Source organism: Notolepis coatsorum (genome assembly GCF_963971535.1).
Source record: "Notolepis coatsorum genome assembly, chromosome: 1".
NCBI lineage: Eukaryota > Metazoa > Chordata > Actinopteri > Aulopiformes > Paralepididae > Notolepis > Notolepis coatsorum.
The window spans coordinates 304,686,634-304,705,927 of NC_140165.1; the positions used below are offsets into that span (position 1 = coordinate 304,686,634).

Below are 19,294 nucleotides of genomic sequence, written 5' to 3' on the forward strand. Positions count from 1 at the left end.
CCCTGGACGTCAGTTACATTTCTGTAAAGTAGACTTTTCTTTGGATGTTTATTTAAAAAAAGATATTATGCATCGACTGATGTGTCTTTCTTTCATATCCCAACTGAACTCTTCCCTCTCCACTAGGCCTCTCTCTCTCTTACCAACTAAACAGAAACAAAAAAAACTTGCTTTAGGAGAAAACATGGCAGTAGTTTTCTATACTAAGTGTATCCAGGTTTCCCATTGATTACCTAGACTGTGGCGGCTACAGTCTAATTAGTCCCGCCACAGTTGTATAATGAACCAAAAATAAAAAATTAAATATAAAGTTTGCCAATAGGGATGTATCAGTAGTATTGGCAGTGGTAGTAGTCGTAATAGTAATCCACTATATTTTTTTATTTTCTAAAAAATAAACCAGTTCAACACAGGTAACCACTTTTGCTTCATTTCTTTGATGGCTCAAATGTATGCTCTATAGTCCAGTGGTTCCCAAACCTCTCCTCGAGACACCGCAGCCGTTCCATGTATTTGTTAAATTCCACCACCAGCACACCTTGATTCAACTAATAAAGGGCTAGTTAAGTTGACTCAGGTGTGCTGGTGGTGGTGGAATTTAACAAATACATTGAACGGCTGGGGTGCTTCGAGGAGAAAGGATTGGGAAGCACTAGTCTAGTCGATTTTGTGTTTTGAGCACAAAGTTCATCATAGATCTAGCCTCTTTATTTTGCTCTCAAAGTGCACCAGATTGATGCATTTAACTTTAAAATGTACCAAAAAAAAACGTTCCGGGCCTAGGCCTAGAGGGTCGGAGGTTCACCCCCCATAGTCTCTGAAAATCCTGTGGGAAACACTGATCAGAATGTGCCAGCCCTATACAACGACACAGGTGGATGCTCAATGACCTGGTTAGAAGAAGCGAGGAGCAACTTCTCCATTACGTTCCTAGCAGGGCCTCGGCCACGGGCCTCTCTCTCTCTCCGACTCCCCGACATCTGCCTCATCTCCATGAGTGAGCAATGAGCACAGGCTCAGTATCCCGTCGGATGCTCTCCATTCATCATCGGCCAGCGTCACCGCAACTCTGGAGCGGAACAAGCCCCCAAATGGCAGCCACTGTGTGGGCAGGGAAAGGGTAGAGGTTGCCCCCCCCCCCCCTAACCCCCCCCACCACACTCCAGATACTAATGACCGGTTGGTTGAATCAGCAGAGGTGACCTGCGGATTTGCTCATTAGTGATGGTCAAGCACAAGCAGGGCACCATCGGAGCTCTAACTGGAGTCGTTATACTATTAGTTAATGGTGTCTCTCATGCATAGATTTTCGCCCGCCCACCGTGATATCGGACAGGTCAGCCACGAATAGATTTCCCAAACAGTTATTTGATACAATGACATTAACATCTAACTATAAAGGGAGGAATCTCCGACTGTCTGTCTGCGTGTGTGCGCGTGTCTGGTTGGGGAGGGGAGCGCGGTGTCAAATATAATGGTGCCGTTTGCCCAGATGGTGGCGCTACAGCGCTATAGTCTGTCCTTTGCATATCTCGAGAAGCGTCCATCCGATCTACTTCACGCTTGGCGGCTGTGTTGGTCAGGACCAGGTGGAGTGCAGTGTCGAATATGGTGTTATTTGGCCAGATGGTGGCGCTATAGTGCGTGTCCGTCCTTCGCATATCTCGATAGCCGCTCATCCGATCGACTTTATGTTTGGCGGGTGTATTGGTGAGGACCCACGGGAGCGCAGTGTCGATTGTGAAGTCGATCGGATGAGCAGATTCTCCACAACGCTGCAAGCAGCCATACCACAGGTCTCCACAATGCTGCAAGCAGCCATAACACAGGTCTCCACAACGCTGCAAGCAGCCATAACACAGGTCTCCACAACTCTGCAAGCAGCCATAACACAGGTCTCCACAACGCTGCAAGCAGCCATACCACAGGTCTCCACAACGCTGCAAGCAGCCATACCACAGGTCTCCACAACGCTGCAAGCAGCCATAACACAGGTCTCCACAACGCTGCAAGCAGCCATAACACAGGTCTCCACAACTCTGCAAGCAGCCATAACACAGGTCTCCACAACGCTGCAAGCAGCCATACCACAGGTCTCCACAACGCTGCAAGCAGCCATACCACAGGTCTCCACAACGCTGCAAGCAGCCATAACACAGGTCTCCACAAAGCTGCAAGCAGCCATTCCACAGGTCTCCACAAAGCTGCAAGCAGCCATTCCACAGGTCTCCACAATGCTGCAAGCAGCCATACCACAGGTCTCCACAACGCTGCAAGCAGCCATAACACAGGTCTCCACAACGCTGCAAGCAGCCATAACACAGGTCTCCACAACGCTGCAAGCAGCCATAACACAGGTCTCCACAAAGCTGCAAGCAGCCATTCCACAGGTCTCCACAAAGCTGCAAGCAGCCATACCACAGGTCTCCACAACGCTGCAAGCAGCCATTCCACAGGTCTCCACAACACTGCAAGCAGCACTTCAGGAAGCCAAGAGATGCGGCCCCGCTCCGAACGGCCACGCGCTCTGAACAGGCACGCCCCCTGACAACACTGCAAGCAGCAATAATCGGGAGCCGAGCAATTCGCCTGTCCCAGACGGGAGCACGTCTAAACTGACACTGCACAAGTATTAACAATTCTTGTGTTGTAAATAAATACACAGTATTCTCTTTGATCTCTGTGTATCTCATCCTTCCTGGTTTGATCTCTGTGCATCTCATCCTTCCTTTCTTGTTGTAAAATACACATTATATTATCTGACTCTGTGTATCTCATCCTTCCTTTCGTGTTGTAAATACACATTATATTATCTGACTCTGTGTATATCATCCTTCCTTGGCTTGTTGTAAATATACACATTATATTATCTCACTCTGTGTATATCATCCTTCCTTGGCTTGTTGTAAATATACACATTATATTATCTGACTCTGTGTATCTCATCCTTCCTTGGCTTGTTGTAAATGTACACATTATATTATCTGACTCTGTGTATATCATCCTTCCTTGGCTTGTTGTAAATATACACATTATATTATCTCACTCTGTGTATCTCATTTTTCCTTTCTTGTAGTAAATACACATTATATTCTCTCTGACTCTGTGTATCTCATCCTTCCTTTCTTGTTATAAATACACATCCTATTCTCTCTGACTCTGTGTATCTCATCCTTCCTTTCTTATAGTAAATACACTTTATATTCTCTGTCTCTGTATCTCATCCTTCCTTTCGTGTTGTAAATACACATCCTATTCTCTGTCTCTGTGTATCCCATCCTTCCTTGGCTCGTCGCCACCGCCACAAATAACCTAACAACCTTGTGTGTTTTGTACGAGATGACAGAATGAAATGGGAAGAAAACACGGCATCAACCTAAACACAGTGAATCATTAAGCAGCAGCTATCCATCAGGCGGCTGAAAGGTTCACTGTGGTCCATGCTAAGCGTCTGTCCTCCGCCGATGTAAAAGGAATGCATAACAAATAGTACGGGAGAGACAGGCCTCTGATGCAGGGTACACACATCGTAAGAAATCATCCAAAAGAATTGAAAAAGAAAAGGAGCTTTGTAAAACAGCAACATCATGACCGCTTTAATTTAAACCCAGACAAAGACCTAATTCATAACTTTCCCCAAAGAAAATGTCTCACTGTTCCGAACACCAGTGCAGGTGTCTCAGAGAACAAATTAACATATTAGGTGCTACCATCCTTTTACGCTTTGATAGTATTTTAATCTGTGAAGAGAAGAGAAAAAGTATAAAAACCAAAAAACAAGACGGCTATCCTTCAACCAGGAGGCAGAATGACTCCTTTCATAGCAGCACAGAAAACTACTTAGCATATAGATGCACTTAGCGGCATATAGATGTGCATGCACACGCACACACACACACACACACTTCACCTTTTTAGCACAGTGGTAGAAGAGAATTGAGGATATCTAGGCAGAATGTTCACTACTTCTCTCTGCAGCGCGACCACTGATATTTAGGCTTGGCTTTAGGAATTCAGCCTGCATTCCAAACACTCCATGCATTCAACAAATTAAGACTCTCCAGTCATGGGTCCTCTCTAGCCCATGATCTCTTTATCAGACCTTAGGTAAAGTAGTGTCAGATAATTAAGTGTTTCTTTTAACCTGTGTGGGTATAGGGCTGATATGAGGGGTTTACTGTGTTTTAGGGTATACCAGCATGCATCCACACACACAAAGGTATATGTTTTTGAAATAGCGGTAACAACAATGCAAATTTTTCTTTTTTTTAAAGAGGATATTTCAATTTTTCATTCAATAAGTATCAAAGATTGCACATTGCAGCAGTATGAGACACAATCGACAATGTGAATTAGATGTTTTGAACGAACGCTGTACCGTAAACATGTCATTACGAAAGAAAAGAAGACAATGGGTTCCACATCACCGTAACATGTTGAATTACTGTAAAATACTGTGAAATGTTGTCATAATGTAATTGTATTATTATTATTATTATTATTGTTATATAACATACATTTTATGATATTTCGTCACGCCACCCATCCCCAGTGCCTGCCTGGGATATTATGAGATGAGAGAGGGTGTGCCAGGTAGCGCAAATACAATTAGGGTCCATTTGGTCTACTTTCTGTGTGATTGATCATTTTACCATTTGAATTGTCCTGATGCAGTATAATCCCCCACCCATCTGGTATTCCAAGCAGGTTAAAACAAAAAACGCTCAAGAATGATTAGCAAAATATTATTTCTCCCAGGTCTGGTCCATATGTGATGTGCTTCAGCTGGGAGTTGTTGCAGTGGCTCTTTTTTAAACGGAAGTGATGGTTTCTGCCAACACTTTGAAGTTTGGGCTGTTTTGGGCGCATGCCATCTTTTCCAAAACAACATCTGGTCTTCTATTATCTGTACGTCTCATCGACACGTTCTGAATATAAAACACTATAGTGTCTCTGAAACACCATAATGACCTATAATTCCAGTTTATTGTAACTGTGTAACTTTGAGGGTGAACCTGTGTGTGGCATCATCATCGTAGCTGAGTGGAAGAAACACTACTATTGCTAGAAAGCTGTCAGTCATTCTCCTCCTCATGCCAGCCGTCTATGAATATCACACAATGTGTCTGGGGGGTAAATGTGATTGAAAATGATAAAGAGCGAGAGCAACAACAGAACCCATTCAGCCATTACCCTTCAATAGCTTTCTTTGATGTTGTGATGAAATGCCCAACCGAATGTGCCTATAATAATAATACCATACAGTATAAACATTGTGTGCCGGATGCCCTTGTCAGTGGTGGTGTTTAATATTAACCCTACCTGTGCTGCTCCATGGCCTGCCTGTTGTGCAGCTGGAGCCCACACTCCCCGCAGCACTGCTGGCCCTGGGCCTGGCCCTCGCGCCGCATCCCCGCCGCAAACTGGCCCAGCCGGCTGAGGAGCTCCCGGTGCAGCAGGCCCTGGTGCAGGAGGCCCCCGTAGGCCCTGGGGTCCAGCGGCATGGCCAGGCCCGGCGCCCCCACCGACACGGGCACGGTCATCATCCCGCCGCCCTCCCCCATGTGGCCGCCGGGGGGCATGCCGGGGTACAGGGACGCCAGGTGCTTCTCCGCCACGCCGGCAAAGCCGTCCAGGAGGGAGCCCCCCTGCACTTGTCCGCCGCCGCCGCCGCCGCCGCCGTCCTCCGGGCCCGAATGCATCTCCCGAGCGCTGGTGATCACGCTGCCTCTGAGCGGGGTGCCCGGGCCCTCCTCCCTGCCGGGCTGGTCCGACACGCAGCTGCCCTCCCCCCCCCTGCTGGAGGAGCGGCCCTCGCAGCCGCCGTCCGCCCCATCGTCCACCTGCATGCTCTCCGTCTTGATGCTGTTCGCCACGCCGCCGCCGAGACCGTGGTGGTGATACCGGGACTGCTGCTCCGGGACCCCACCCACCATGTCCATCTCCCTGTCCACCGGGGGAGGCTCGGCGCCGGGGGAACCCCTCTCCGCCGCCATGTGGTACAGCGCCAGGTGGTGGAGGGCCGTGGGGGTGCTGCAGTTGGTGGTTCCGTCCGGCGCGGGGCCGGGCTGCTTCTTGGACATCAGCATGTGCCTCCAGTGCCGGGCGCGGCCGTGCGGGTCGCCGTGCGGGTCCCCCCCCCCGGGGACGGCGCCGGCGGCGGCCTGGTGCTGGTTCCTCCCGGCCGCCTCCTCGCTCTCCTCCGCCTGGATGGTCTCCAGCACCTTCAGGCACTGCTCCTCCAGGTACTCGATCTCCAGGATCTCGGCGGCGTACAGCAGGTCGTCCAGGTCCTCGGCCGCGGCCTGCAGCGTGGCGGTGTAGGCGTACTCCAGGATCTGCTGGAAGGTCTTGGGGGACAGGAAGTCCAGGGCGTAGCGCAGGCTGCTGCGGTGGAAGAGGATCTCGAACATCTTGCTGGTGCACGCCAGCACGGTGCGGTGCGCCGGGAACTCCTGGCCGTCCACCGTGATGATGACGTCACACAGCGTGCCCGCCAGGCGCATCTGGTTGGCGCGCTGCAGCAGGGTGCCGGGGTGCGTGGGGTTGTGGAGCTGGAGCACGCCCATGGTTGTCAGACCCTCTGCTCGGACCCGCGCTGAGCCCGCCACGCATGAGGTGTGGCGCTCTCTGCCCCTGGCCTTTGTTGTAGGTCTGGGGGGGGGGGGGGGGGACGACAACATTGTTAGTGGCTGTTTTTTTTTTTTATCCCTCTAGTTTATACCATAGAACTATTCAATCAATAGTGAATTATATGGATGTTGGTATTTTTTTTTTTTTGAAATGTGAAACATTTCAAATTATTGTAACTGATGAGACCAAAAATAAATAAAAATACAATTAAAAATACAAAACTTGATTAAGCCTGCACCGAATAATGGCCGATGTGACGGGCTATATTGTTTATGTAAATTGCTAAATGATTCAGTTGGACCATTAGAAAACAGGACAGGCTGTGTCTCATCTGAAGTCTGGAGAGCAGTCACGTCGCAATACCGTCTGCAGACTGAATGACAGGCGACAGGCGACAGATGCCACCGTTTCAATGCATCATCTTTTCGGAACAGACATCAACAGGTAGCAGCGCTCCGTGCCTCTCTCTCTACTATTCAATCTCCCGCAGGAGGAAGGAAGGAGCAGACAGACGCATTATAGTTCATTCATTTATGTGTTTTTCTCTCGGGCTGTGTGTGCTCAGCATGAGCCATCACTTCATCAACAGGCTAGACCACAGATCGGCCTATACCGCGCATAATAAGTTATCATCAAACTATCAACATGTAACCCTCTCCTGGCTATATGGCATATTTAATTCCGCCTGGATATTTTTTTGGTATATTGCGCTGTAAAATGGTCAAAGAATGTCATAGGAATAAGTACGTTTGCCCATTTTCCCTTTGTAACTTCCTCTGTCAATATCTTATTTAACATTGCTGTGTGATATATTATAAGTGTGTATTAAAAGACGGAGCTGTTAATGGGTATGAAGGGTTTGTGTCCACGGGCTTAAGCTGTATTCACGTATAACTCATTATATTCAAAATGATCCCGTAATTATTAAACTAATCATGTTAAATGATTAGGTCATGATCCTGGGACCACTCATCCTCAACTACCCGCAACATCGGAGCGCATCAGGTGCAGAGACGCGCTTCTGTCTGGCGGCTCCAACACATCGTGACGATCAGTCAGTAATACAACATGTGTCATGATGCTTATTGACTGTCTGTCTCTATGGTGTTTATTATACAGGACTGTCGAAACGTCAGCACGGTGGAAATACAAGGCGAAATAATCAAGTTTTAAAATCCCCGATAGCGGCACGCAAACTTAAAGACATTTCCCCCCTAATAACATTCGGGTATAATAATATGGAAATCACAACACCAGCCAACCACACAAAAGTCTAGACACTCTATAACCCACTTCAAATATCTCTGTTAGAAATGGTCTCAATCTCCAAAAAAGTATAGCACGTCTCTCTTTCTATTCGGATCACAAAATCACATGTAATAATAAGCGACCATAATGACCAGTTTGGGGAAACATTGAAAGACTAAGCAAACTATTACGGGTCTGTTATTTGCTTACCTCAGTCTCCTAACGTCCTCCGCTGATTATCCAGGCGACATCATGGTTATTCACAGTATAGCCTCCAAAACTCAGTCCTGCAGCTCCAAGTAAGCAAATCATCACCCAGGCGACGTCACGGCTTTGAATGATTGTCCTCTGCTCCTCAACACTACAAGGCTGTGAACAGAGACATCTACAGGGCAGCTATCTAAACGACCTGGGCAGCAGGAGAGGAGAGAGGGGAGGGGGGGGGGGTGTAGACAGGCTATTATCCTGCCAGTTAGATGCCCCTGGACCAGGCGTGCAAACTTAATTGATTCATTAATTTAATGATTGTCATCATGTGAAGTAATCAAGGAGCACCCTATGATTGGTACACCGATGGTACAGCCCCCTATATATTTATATATATATATATATAGGATTCCAGTATAGTGTGCGTCTCACCTGTAGGCATTTGAATTTTGAACGTGATAAAGATGGTGTTTTATCAAAAGATCATTTGTAGGAATAAATTAACCCTTAGAGACCCATCATATATACCCGTTTTTGTCCTTTTTAGGGGGGTGGGGGGGGGGGGGGGGGTCTTAGCCGAGGGGAGATAGCAGGTCAACAGTAGTTGATAAACTACCAAAACCAAATAAAGATGGCAGTGAGAGAAACTATACCTCCTGTGTTTCATTACAAGATAACTTGTAGGACTAAGTTAACCCCGAGAGACCCACCATTGTAGGGGGTGGGGGCTTAGCAGAGGGGGGGATAGCAGTTCAACAGTAGGCTATATGTCACATAGTAGAAGTGGTTATACATCATCTGAAAGCTAGGAACATGAAGATGAATTTGAAATGCAGCTCAGCACCATGTGTCATGTTTTTCTAGTCATAAATCTATAATAAACATTGTATTTTGGTTGCGCCTATTCACATTTTGAAAGTTGAGAGTGTATATAAGGGCTTAGAACATTATGATGGCCATTCCCATGCTCAATTATGTTTCACAAGTTGTTATTGTAAATTGTTTGGGGGTTGATACCATTTGTTACACAGATTTGTTGCAAGATGTGACCATTTTGACCACTTGAGAACTGATAAACATGGTCAGAAATCCCTCCAGAATACCACATTAAGACACAAAGACCTTGAGGAACACCATAGAGAAGTCACGCTGTGACTTGGTATCAAAAGCTTTTGACATTTGAAGATTTCGACTGGATGGCGAGCGCTTCTGTTCTGGAAAGGGCTCAGAAACCCCTCTATTGTCAGTATAGCTGAGAGAGCCATAGATACCCTGAATGCCCCGGGTCCCGTCGTGGTTGTAAAGTTTCATGAGGCCGTGATTATCCTAGAGGTCACAATAGGTCATTTTACACAGTGAGGTGGAGTTTCCAAAAAAAGAATTCTCGCTACACTGAAATGGCTACTATGGGGACTAACATCATCATCACACATGAATTTATGCAATTCCAAGACTGTTTAGGGACCTCCGTATGCAGAAATATTCAAATAGAATAGAATAGGCGAAAATAACACATTATACTGCATGCAAAACACTGCATGGTTTTTCGCCCCAAAACCGCATGGTATTAGCATAAAGTGGGCATGTCTGTAAAGGAGAGACTTGTGGGTACCCATAAAACCCATTTTCATTTGGATATTGTGAGGTGAGAGGTCAATGGGACCCCTTTCCCTCGCCCAAATCATTCACCCCCCTTCCCGACAAGCTAGCATGACATGGTACCAATGGATTCATAAGGTCGTCCTAGGATTCCTAAGTTTCATATGATACCGGTATCTTCACTCTAGCTTTAGTACTGAGTTTGGGAGAAGATCATGGCCATTGACAGTACATTGTACTGAACAGTGACTAAGCTAGCAGAAGAGAAGGAGGAGCTACAAGTCAGTGCAATGGGGCCAGAGGTTGAACACATTATGCAAGTAATTCGTCTTCGGACACGGGGAAGATGTGAACAAATAAGATGACGTGTTGAAAAGATTTGATGCACATTTCATCCCAAGCGATACGTGATATTCCACTCCAGAGTGCAGTGCGCGGGAGAATCAGTAGCTATGTGAGCTAGCTGTAAATTGTAATTTGGGGGGCTTCGAAAGAAGAGCCCGAGGGCGGTCAGGTGGCGTAGCAGAGATTGTGCTCGTCACCAATGCAAGAGGCCAGCATTGCTTAGGGCTTGGGCTGATCGCTATACTAACCCGTTTGGCTGGGTTAGGGGGAGGGCAAGTCATGGGTGGGAATCTGGCGTTGTGGACAGCGACGCCTACAGGTCAGGTCTGGGCGCCTGCTCAGCAAAAGGCAGGAAGTGGTGAAGGCAGTGTGCCCTCCCACGCGTTACACTTCACCAATGAGAGTCCTCGCTGCCAGGTGAAAAAATAGTCACTGGCTGTCGCCGCGCGTGTCGGAGGAAGCGTGCGGATGACTTCAGGGTTCCCTTGTACCGACCAGTAGGAGAACATGCGCACAACAACCAGGTAGGGGAGGGGGGGAATTGGCACAACGACAAAAAATTGGGACGGGGAGAAAACAGAGATAAATCTGAGAAAGAGAGGATAAAAAAAGAAAAAGAAAAAAGAAAGAAGAGCCCGGATAGTGATCGGCATGAGTGATGAAATCATTGTCACAGAAACCGCAAATGCATAGTGAACTCAGCCTGCGAACGGCTGTGGATATGGCAAGACACTGGTGAAATCACAAAATGCAGAGGGTGTGACCTATATGGAGTGCATAGAGGCAAAATCTGGCAAGTGGAAAGAGAGAGCTAAAAATAGCCGCCACAGAAATGTGAGTTAAGTCGAAAACCAAAACAATGAAGGAAACAAGTGCACCAGATGCGGGCGGAGCCGTACCAAGACGAACCGGTGCCCATGCAGCTAAAAGGTAAACGCTAAAAACAGGCAACGTTGCTGCCGTCTGTCATTCAAAGGGTGTTCAGGAAGTAACAGAAACACTGTGACATGTGTACATGTGACGCTGTGATTACAGATGATGAACCAACGTGAAGAAACTATTGTAGTCAATGGGAAAAAAACGGTGCTGTGGAAACCAAACACAGGGGCAGATACCTCAAATACAGAGATCAGAAACAAATGGCGGCATGGTTGTTTCAGAGTTCTAGCAGTCAAAACCAACGGAGAGAATCCACTAGCCCGCACAGTAGCGGTAAACCTGGGGCTAATCCAAGACAAGGTCAGTGTGTTTGGAGAGGTGGGCTTATTGAAAGGAGACCCAGTCAAGATAGTGCTCAGAGATCCAACGCTATAGTGCGCCCACCCCACGACGCATTCCGGTTCCACTGCTTCCAGAGGCAGAGGAAGAGCCTACGGCGAGGAAACACACAGGATGCGGAAGCGCCGTGATGTGTCAATTCTGGAGCGAGCAGAAGCCTGGCCGGTCCAATTGGCTAACGGGGGGGGCGCCGAAAGGAAACTGGCTCTGCTTCGGCGTCTGGTGTGTGTCTCTGCCGTGAGGAGAATGGAGCAAAGGGCATCATAGAAAAAAGTAACCGAGCCTGTGGATGGTTTCCTATGGTTTCAGTCACCAAACCATCCGAGAAAATCTGAACATACGCCGACCTGAAACAACTGGATGAATGACCTGCTTCCAAGACGAACCAGCAGTACTGTGTTCTCAGGTTTAGATGCTGCAAGTAACTTTTGGCAAATCCCTTGGCTTAGGATGAGGGAAGTTGCCAACCTAACCATCTTCATCACACCACAAGGACGGTACCGTTTCAGACCGTTTCAAAGGTTACCTTTCGGCATAACCTCAGCAACAGGGATATATCAGAGGAAATTGTCAGAGCTTCTGCAGGACCACGACGGAACTGCAGTTTTACGCGTTAGATCGATGGAGGAACATGACCGCAGACTAAAAAGTGACGGACACGATCAGAGAGTCTGGGCTGTGTCTGAACAAACAAAAGTGCAAGCTGTGCCAGACTACGCTGGGGTTCTTAGATCATGTGATTAGTAAGGATGGCGTATCCCCGAGTTGCAGCGGTAACCAGCGCAGAACCACCAACCAACGTGACAGGACAAAAACACACAATCGGATGACTTTTCCGATGGCCGAGCATATCTAGATGCCATAGAGAAACACGAGACCGCGAGGAAATTAATACTGGAACCAATCGAGAAGTCAAAGGAGGAGGAGGTACTGTACAGCACGTACTGTACCGAGCTAAATCAAACACGGATGCCCAGAGTATGTCAAATGGTCAACTGCAGCAAAACCGTTCTCTCTGGAGCGAGGACAGCTCAGGTAACTGAATACACCGCTCTGATCCCAGACAGTATGCGGGTGGATATAAAGAACAAGATACATTGGGTACACCAAGGCCTCAGTAAATGTCAGTAGCGCTAGAAGCGCCAGGCATAGCGAGTGAAGTCAGGCAGCTCATACAGGCATGCCAGCATTGCCACATGCACAAACCATCTCAGAACGAGGAGGCCTTAATAACCACACCTTTGCCAGAGCTGCCTTGGCAGAGAGTTACTGCTGATCTTTGTGAACACAAAGGAAAATTACCCACAGGCCAACGGCATGGCAGGACGTGCCGTTAAAACAGCCAAATCAATCCTCAGGCAGGGTGACCTCCACCTGGCCCCCCCACGAGCCAACAAGTGAGAGTCCTGCCAAACTGTTGATGGGCAGAAACATCCGTACCCCTCCACTGATGATTAAGGAGAACTTGAAACCTGCACGGCCCGCTCCCGACCTTGACACAATGTTAAGAACAAGAATGCACAAGCCAAACAATCCTACGAGATGTTTTACAACAGGCGGCATTCAGCTAGACTTCCAGTACCGCTCACATCTGGTGACAGAGTCAGGCTCAAGCTAGACAGAGATCTGCCACCGTGCAGAACCAAGAGAATAATCCCTGTTCGTTCACTCTCCAGGCTGAGTGCAGGGACACTTCAAGAAGAAACCGCAGGCACATACAACCGGTGGACAAGGAGCAGTCCACTCCTCCTGAGGAACCCTCTGAGAGTCCCGCCAGGCCCATCGTCTCCATCACGATCCTGGTGGAGCATCTGGGACACGCCAAGATGAGACTGTTACAACAAGATACGGGCGGGTTGTGAAACCAATTGCACGGCTCGATTTATAGACTATAGAATTGGGTGTGATGTTCAAAAAACGGCAGAATAATCCCCTTTCACCCCAAAAGGGGTCTTGGCAGTCTACCCAAAACCCTAGGGTCTAGACAGACTGTCTTTTGGTTATTGCATGTTGTTGTTGGTATTAAACATAAAGAGAGTTGAATCACCTGCTGAGGCCAATTCTGTCATTGAAAATAGCATAAGAAAAATGTGAACATTGAGTTTATTTAGTTACAAAAAAATAAATAAAGGGGTGTGGGGGGTCATGTGAAGTATGCAGGAACACGCTATGATTGGTACACTAATAGGTGCAACCCAACCAAGGCTTCAGTTCTAGTGTGCGTCTCACCTGTATGCATGTGAACGTGGACAAATAAAGATGGCACAGAGAGCAGTCATTCTTCAAAAGATAATCTGTAGGACCGGCGAGTAACCACGGCGACGATCCAATCAATTACCAATTATAAGGGAGATAATGAGAAGGTAGATTAGGCAGGTGCAATATAAATGGTGGATGGGAGATGGAATCGCATGGCAGGTCACAGTGCAGGCTACTTGGGTTATCGACGAGTGTGTTAACAGCACCGTTTTGTGGATTGAAGTCACATTAGTCTGTTATTAATTGTACTGTGACCAGTGGCAGAGGAGTAATCAAAGATATTGATCATCCCCTAAATGGGACACGCCTACTCTGTCATATGGTAGCTGCCTTCTTCTGATCCTCACATGAATTACAGCCAAAGATAACATGAGCAAGTATGCCCGGTGCTACATACTTTAAATTGCATTAAACGTGCTCTTGGGACAGACTATGTGCTATAAAAGACCTCTATTGCTCACATCTGTCTGGGGGGAGAGCTCCTGACCTGACAAGACCCGTTTTCAATGTAACCATTCTGCAAATAATCCTATGATTGAATCCATGACATGGCATGAACAAATCAACTGCAGAAAGCATTTCCTGCCACCTAGTGGCGAAAACACGCCACTGCACTTACAGGCCGGTAGAGCTGGGGATGATGTATATCTTGTAATGAAACCATGGGCCAGAGCAATATGAGGTTCAGAAACCGTGTTTTATTTTGTAAACCGGTTAGTACTCAGACTGTACACCATAGAGATTTTCTGAGTTTGACCCAATAAAACCAAAAACAACGCTATGCAGGCGAGGGAGCAGGGTGCTCTGGTGACAACAGCGGACCGTTCTACAGGTTAACTTGTTAAGGGATGGCTGTCTTTTTGTATACGTATATATATATATAAACCGTTTTTTTCTATTATATAATTTTTTGAAAATGTTATCTTAATTTGGCATTCCAATAGTTTAGCCAAGTTAGTTCTTTTGCGTCAGGTGACCATCCTGCTCCCCCGGCAAGAGCATCAAGAACATGATAAGCGGCCACTCTGTGCGGTCGACCTTTGTACAAAAGACACAAATTAAAAAATAAATTCAAAGACCACATTACAGAACACTCGAATAACAAGGGGAGGGGGGGGGTGTGAAAAAAAACAACCTTGTGTAATTATGCCAAAAACAAGCCCCAAGGTAACACTCATTTAAATCAATATAAAACCTAGTTTGCCCAAACAAACATACCGCAGGCATGTCTATCTGCTATTTAGTAAACATGTTATAAAGTACTGATTGAATTCATGCCTAGACTCGTAACATCTTCCCCCCTTCAATACAGCAGGCGATAGATAGCGCTGTGACTGGAGACAGTTTTATACACTACACGTGTTATAATGACCCACATTAGTTCATTTTCTTCTTGCTCTTCTAAAGATACAATAGGAAAAAAAAAAGGAATAGGCTAAATCTCTCACGACAAAGCTATGTAGATTATTATAGAAACTGATGACAAGACAGTCTATTGACACACAGTCACAGTGCACAAGCTTGCAGGCAGGAGTATTTAAATAGTACAAAATGCTTTTTTTTTGTTTAGTTTTTTTTATCCTTTTAAACTTTTTTTTTCCACTTTAAAATCACAATTGAAATGAGGAAGCCAGGCATTTTGATCCGCTTTCTTGTGGAGGAGACAAGGTACTTAATCACAGTTAGCTGTTATAAAAACAAGGATGTGGTGCACATTTAGTCCCAAGATTATAATACATTCGCTTGATTCAGGGTTCTTCAACCCTCGCCCAGGAGAACTACTGGTTCTGCTGTTCTCTTTTGTTTAACAGTTGTATCCTATCAGCTTGTTCTTTCATATAGACATAATCGTACTAACACTGAGGTAAGGCGGGGTACCAGACTCAACCAGAACTTTCTGCCAGGCCGAGAGTTGAAGACACCGGAGATCCCATAATATACAGACAGGTTTTGTCGAATTCTCTTTGATTCACAATTCTCACTGCAGTTGGCTGGGGGTCGGTAGTGTGTTTCTATTGGCCACACCGTAAATATTATGTGGTAATAACTAATGGACGTAGGCCTACGTTTGATCAATGACAGCGACCTGAGAGAGACGAAACACCTCCCTGACAGAGTAACACAGTAGAGTTTGCAAAAACAAAAGAACATTACAACCACTTCGCAGGTCAGACATGCAAAACAAGCTATTCAATGACACGAGCCCTCAAATGATTAAGAACTAAAGAACGCAGAACATGCTTTCTTTACATTTCAACAATGTAACATAGAAATAATAAAAATAATGTCTATATAGTCAATCTCTTTTGAATATATGTTCCTGAATAACCCATTATTGAGCGCAACCAAAAAAAATTAATTCTAAACAGTAGAAATTATAGACCGATCTAATCTCTTTGACCAACGTCATCCTTGTAAATAAGAATTTGTTCTCAACTGACCTGACTGGTTAAATAACATAATATTAGAAATAAAAAATACATCTCTTATGACCTCTTATGCTTTAGTATTCCTCGGATGTAGTAAGTGAATGAGAGCGGGGGAAATGACAGCACGGTCGAGAGAGCGTGTGCCCTAATGGATCTACTGGTACTGTGTGGTTCTGGATATGCAGTTAAGGGCACTGGAAAACAAAACTCCTGCAGTGGTTCGTCCTGCCGCTGTTGCTGCCGCCGCCATCTCGGAAAGAGCTGGGCCCAACCCCCCCCCCCTTCCCATCATGCTTTGCTCTCTGTAGTGTTTGTCTGGAGGACATTGTTGTGTTCTGCAGTGATATCCGTCAGGGCATTCGTAAATTCCATCTCCTCTGCCTTGAGTTTCTTCTCGGAAACGATCTTCCTGGGAAACGGAGACGAAACAGAAGGGTTTAAAAGTTATCCCATCTTCCGGCAACAAAGCAGATGAAATACATTGCTAGTATTTTCGATCACCTGAATCGATAGGCGGGAACACCGATAACAAGATACCAAAGATCTTGTATCATATCGACGTGGATATTGACTGATGGGTTATTTTAATATAAACAGCGTTTCGTCAATATGATGCGTCACTAATATGACGTTAGACTCACTGCAGAGAGATTATAACAGGACAGCAAGAGAGAGAGAGAGAGCCCTGGGTCGTGGGCTGTGTCAGGATATGATATATCCCTATACGTGTTCCAGTGGTAAATCACCAGAGGCTAGATTCTCTCTCCCTCCTGGGCTTCAGAGCAGAACTAATACTATAGCCTCCCTTTGATCTATTTACTGAAGCTGTGGACTTAGCGAGGGTTCAGCCAACGCTCCGCAACACACTCTTTCAACTACTGCCGCCTCGTTCCCCTGTCCCCAAATTCCATAGTGAGTTCTAAAGAACTGCACTGTAGAAATCATATACACACACACACACAGGCGTAAAACAATAGCCGTCATCGTATCTATATCATACATCGCAATGCGCAGAAGACTTGCATCGCTATAATTACCACAAATATCATTACACAGTTTATCGTTACAATAATTTCATTGTGTTCCGATGGCAAGATGCGGTGGTGTATGAATGGGGCATTACAAATCACGCACACAAACGCACAGACAGAAATAAACCTCTAGAGGGAGCCATACTCGTCGTTGACAGGAGGAGCAGCCTTGGCCAGAGTCTCTGAGGCCTCCAGAGCTGGGCCTGGGGCGGGGAGGGCTGATCCGTCTCCGTTGGGCAGGGAGGGGGCGGAGGGGGGGCTGTCCAGGCTAATGAGGTCTGCCGTGGTGGGGGAGGGGCTCTCCACTCCGTTCGTCAGCACCAGCTCCATGTCTGGCGCGGCGTGTGGCTCCGTGACGGCGGGCATGTGGGGGGTGGCGGGAGCGGGGGACAGGAAGTCGCACGTGGTGGCAGGGGACAGGAAGTCGTACGTGGTGGCGGGGGACATGAAGTTGTACGCGGGGGCGGGGTCGGACGCGAGGAGGTCGGCGGAGACCGGCGCGTCGGGGTTAACCGCAGAGGAGGCGGGATCTGGCGCGAGAACGCTCGTGGCCGCGGGGATGGGAGTCAGAATATCTGAAACCGGAGGAAGAGACTCTTCGGCCTCCATGGCTTTAGGAGCGTTATGGACGACCGCGGGAGAGCTAGTGGCGGCGGGAGGGGTGGGGCCCTCTCTGGCAGCGGTTACATCACTTCCAATGTCCTGGTCGCCAGGTTTATTACTGTCAAAGGGCGCGAGGCGCGGACCACTGTTGTCCAGGGCAGGAGTGGCTTCAGGGGCTGGTTCACTGGCGGCAGCGGCCTGAACCGGCATCTCGTCCTGAGCCGGCCGGCTGGGCGTCTGGGCGACCGGGGCACCGGGAGCGCGGCGGCTCTTGGCGTCGGGAGTGGGAGAGGAGGAGGGAGAGGGCGTGGCCAGTGCCGACACCGGGGGGATACCTTTCGTCTTCAGCGCGGCGAGTTTGGGAGAGTTCCTACGCTTGGGCGGTATCGGCGTGGTGGACTTCTGAGGCGTGACCTGTTCAGGGGGCGGGGGGCTGACGGGACTGTCACCTCTCTCTTCGGCCTTCGGGGCGTCGTCATCTCCCCTCCGCTCCACCACCAGGGGCGCCATCCTCGCCGCGACCTCGGCGGTGGATATGAGGGGGTTCGGCGCGGTGGGGGCCGCGCTGCCGTCGGACTCCGGGCTCGGCGCCGGCGGCGGCACGGGCGTGGGGGAGGGGTCGTTGGCCGGGGCCGACAGGCTACACGTGAGGGTGGTGGTCTCGCTACAGGGGCTGTCCAGGGCGGGGTCATAGGTCGCCGTGGCCGTGTCCGAGTTGGTGGCCACGGAGGAGAGCGTGTCCAGGGCCAGAGCAGGAGTGTAACCCGCCAGCCTGAGGGAGCGGGGAGAGAACAGAGACACACAGACTAGACACCAGGGTGACCGTGACAAGGGGGAGGGGTGGCGGGCGGGGGGCGAGGGCATGCAGAGGGTTTAGTAAGGGGGGGGGGGGGGAGGCGAAAATCGACATAAAAACAACACGCCATGTACACAAACAGCGCAAAAAACAAAACGGAGCTTAGCGACAAGAAGACACAAGGGTTTTCATGCTGTGAGTGAACAGCCCACACACACACACACACACCGACAACATGGAGTGCGTTTAGCTGCGAGAACGAATGTACTAAAAGCACGTTAGTCCTTCTGTAGGAAGCGCCACACGGCGCCACCTGAGAGGGTTGAACAGTACCAGTGGCGCGTCTCTCCGCATGTAAAGCCTAACTTTTTCTTCTACAGCGCTATCGTGAGACGTGGCTCACTGATGGTCGTCAAGTGACCTGTGTGACGAGTTGACCGTTATTCAAAACTCTGCATCTCGTAAAAACTGGTAGTGCTTCAACCTTGATACAGTGACAACAAAAATCTCTTAAATTGGGAGCAGAAAGACACGTTAAATTAAATAATCCCCTCCCGAGGAAAATCAAAAGGGTGTCATCTCAACAGAAAGCAGCACAGGTTTTAAATCAGTGGACTCCACTTAAGAATCACTTGTGTATGAAAAAGATGAAACGTTTTTTTCTTGTTCAATCAGTTTCTCAATAGAAATGGTCGAATCGTAATGTTAAATAAGAGAGTGATTCTTTTAAGAGGAGTGCAGTGGATGGTTAGCCTCGCAAGACAGAAGAAACATGGCATGATTTCACAACGCAAGGCTCGTCCGGCCTCCATCCCTCTTCAGCAGCTTGGTTGATGCAGACTACAAGCGACTGGGGCTGGGTATCG

General features: G+C 47.9%; 2 protein-coding genes across 2 annotated transcripts in view; both read right to left on the reverse strand.

Annotated features, from left to right (window-relative positions):
* Positions 1 to 6,572, reverse strand: part of zbtb16b (zinc finger and BTB domain containing 16b) — a gene marked incomplete at its 3' end in the record, with an annotated part of 29,385 nt that extends 22,813 nt beyond the window's left edge. Inside the window, exon 1 of the mRNA XM_084324834.1 lies at positions 5,323 to 6,572. Coding sequence (XP_084180960.1) covers positions 5,323 to 6,569 — 1,247 coding nt within the window. The 5' untranslated portion in view covers positions 6,570 to 6,572. The remainder of the gene's footprint in view (positions 1 to 5,322) is intronic.
* Positions 6,573 to 16,286: 9,714 nt separating this feature from the next.
* Positions 16,287 to 19,294, reverse strand: part of ncam1b (neural cell adhesion molecule 1b) — a gene marked incomplete at both ends in the record, with an annotated part of 188,861 nt that continues 185,853 nt past the window's right edge. The window contains 2 exons of the mRNA XM_084310955.1: positions 16,287 to 16,407; positions 17,175 to 18,404. Coding sequence (XP_084167081.1) covers positions 16,287 to 16,407; positions 17,175 to 18,404 — 1,351 coding nt within the window. The remainder of the gene's footprint in view (positions 16,408 to 17,174; positions 18,405 to 19,294) is intronic.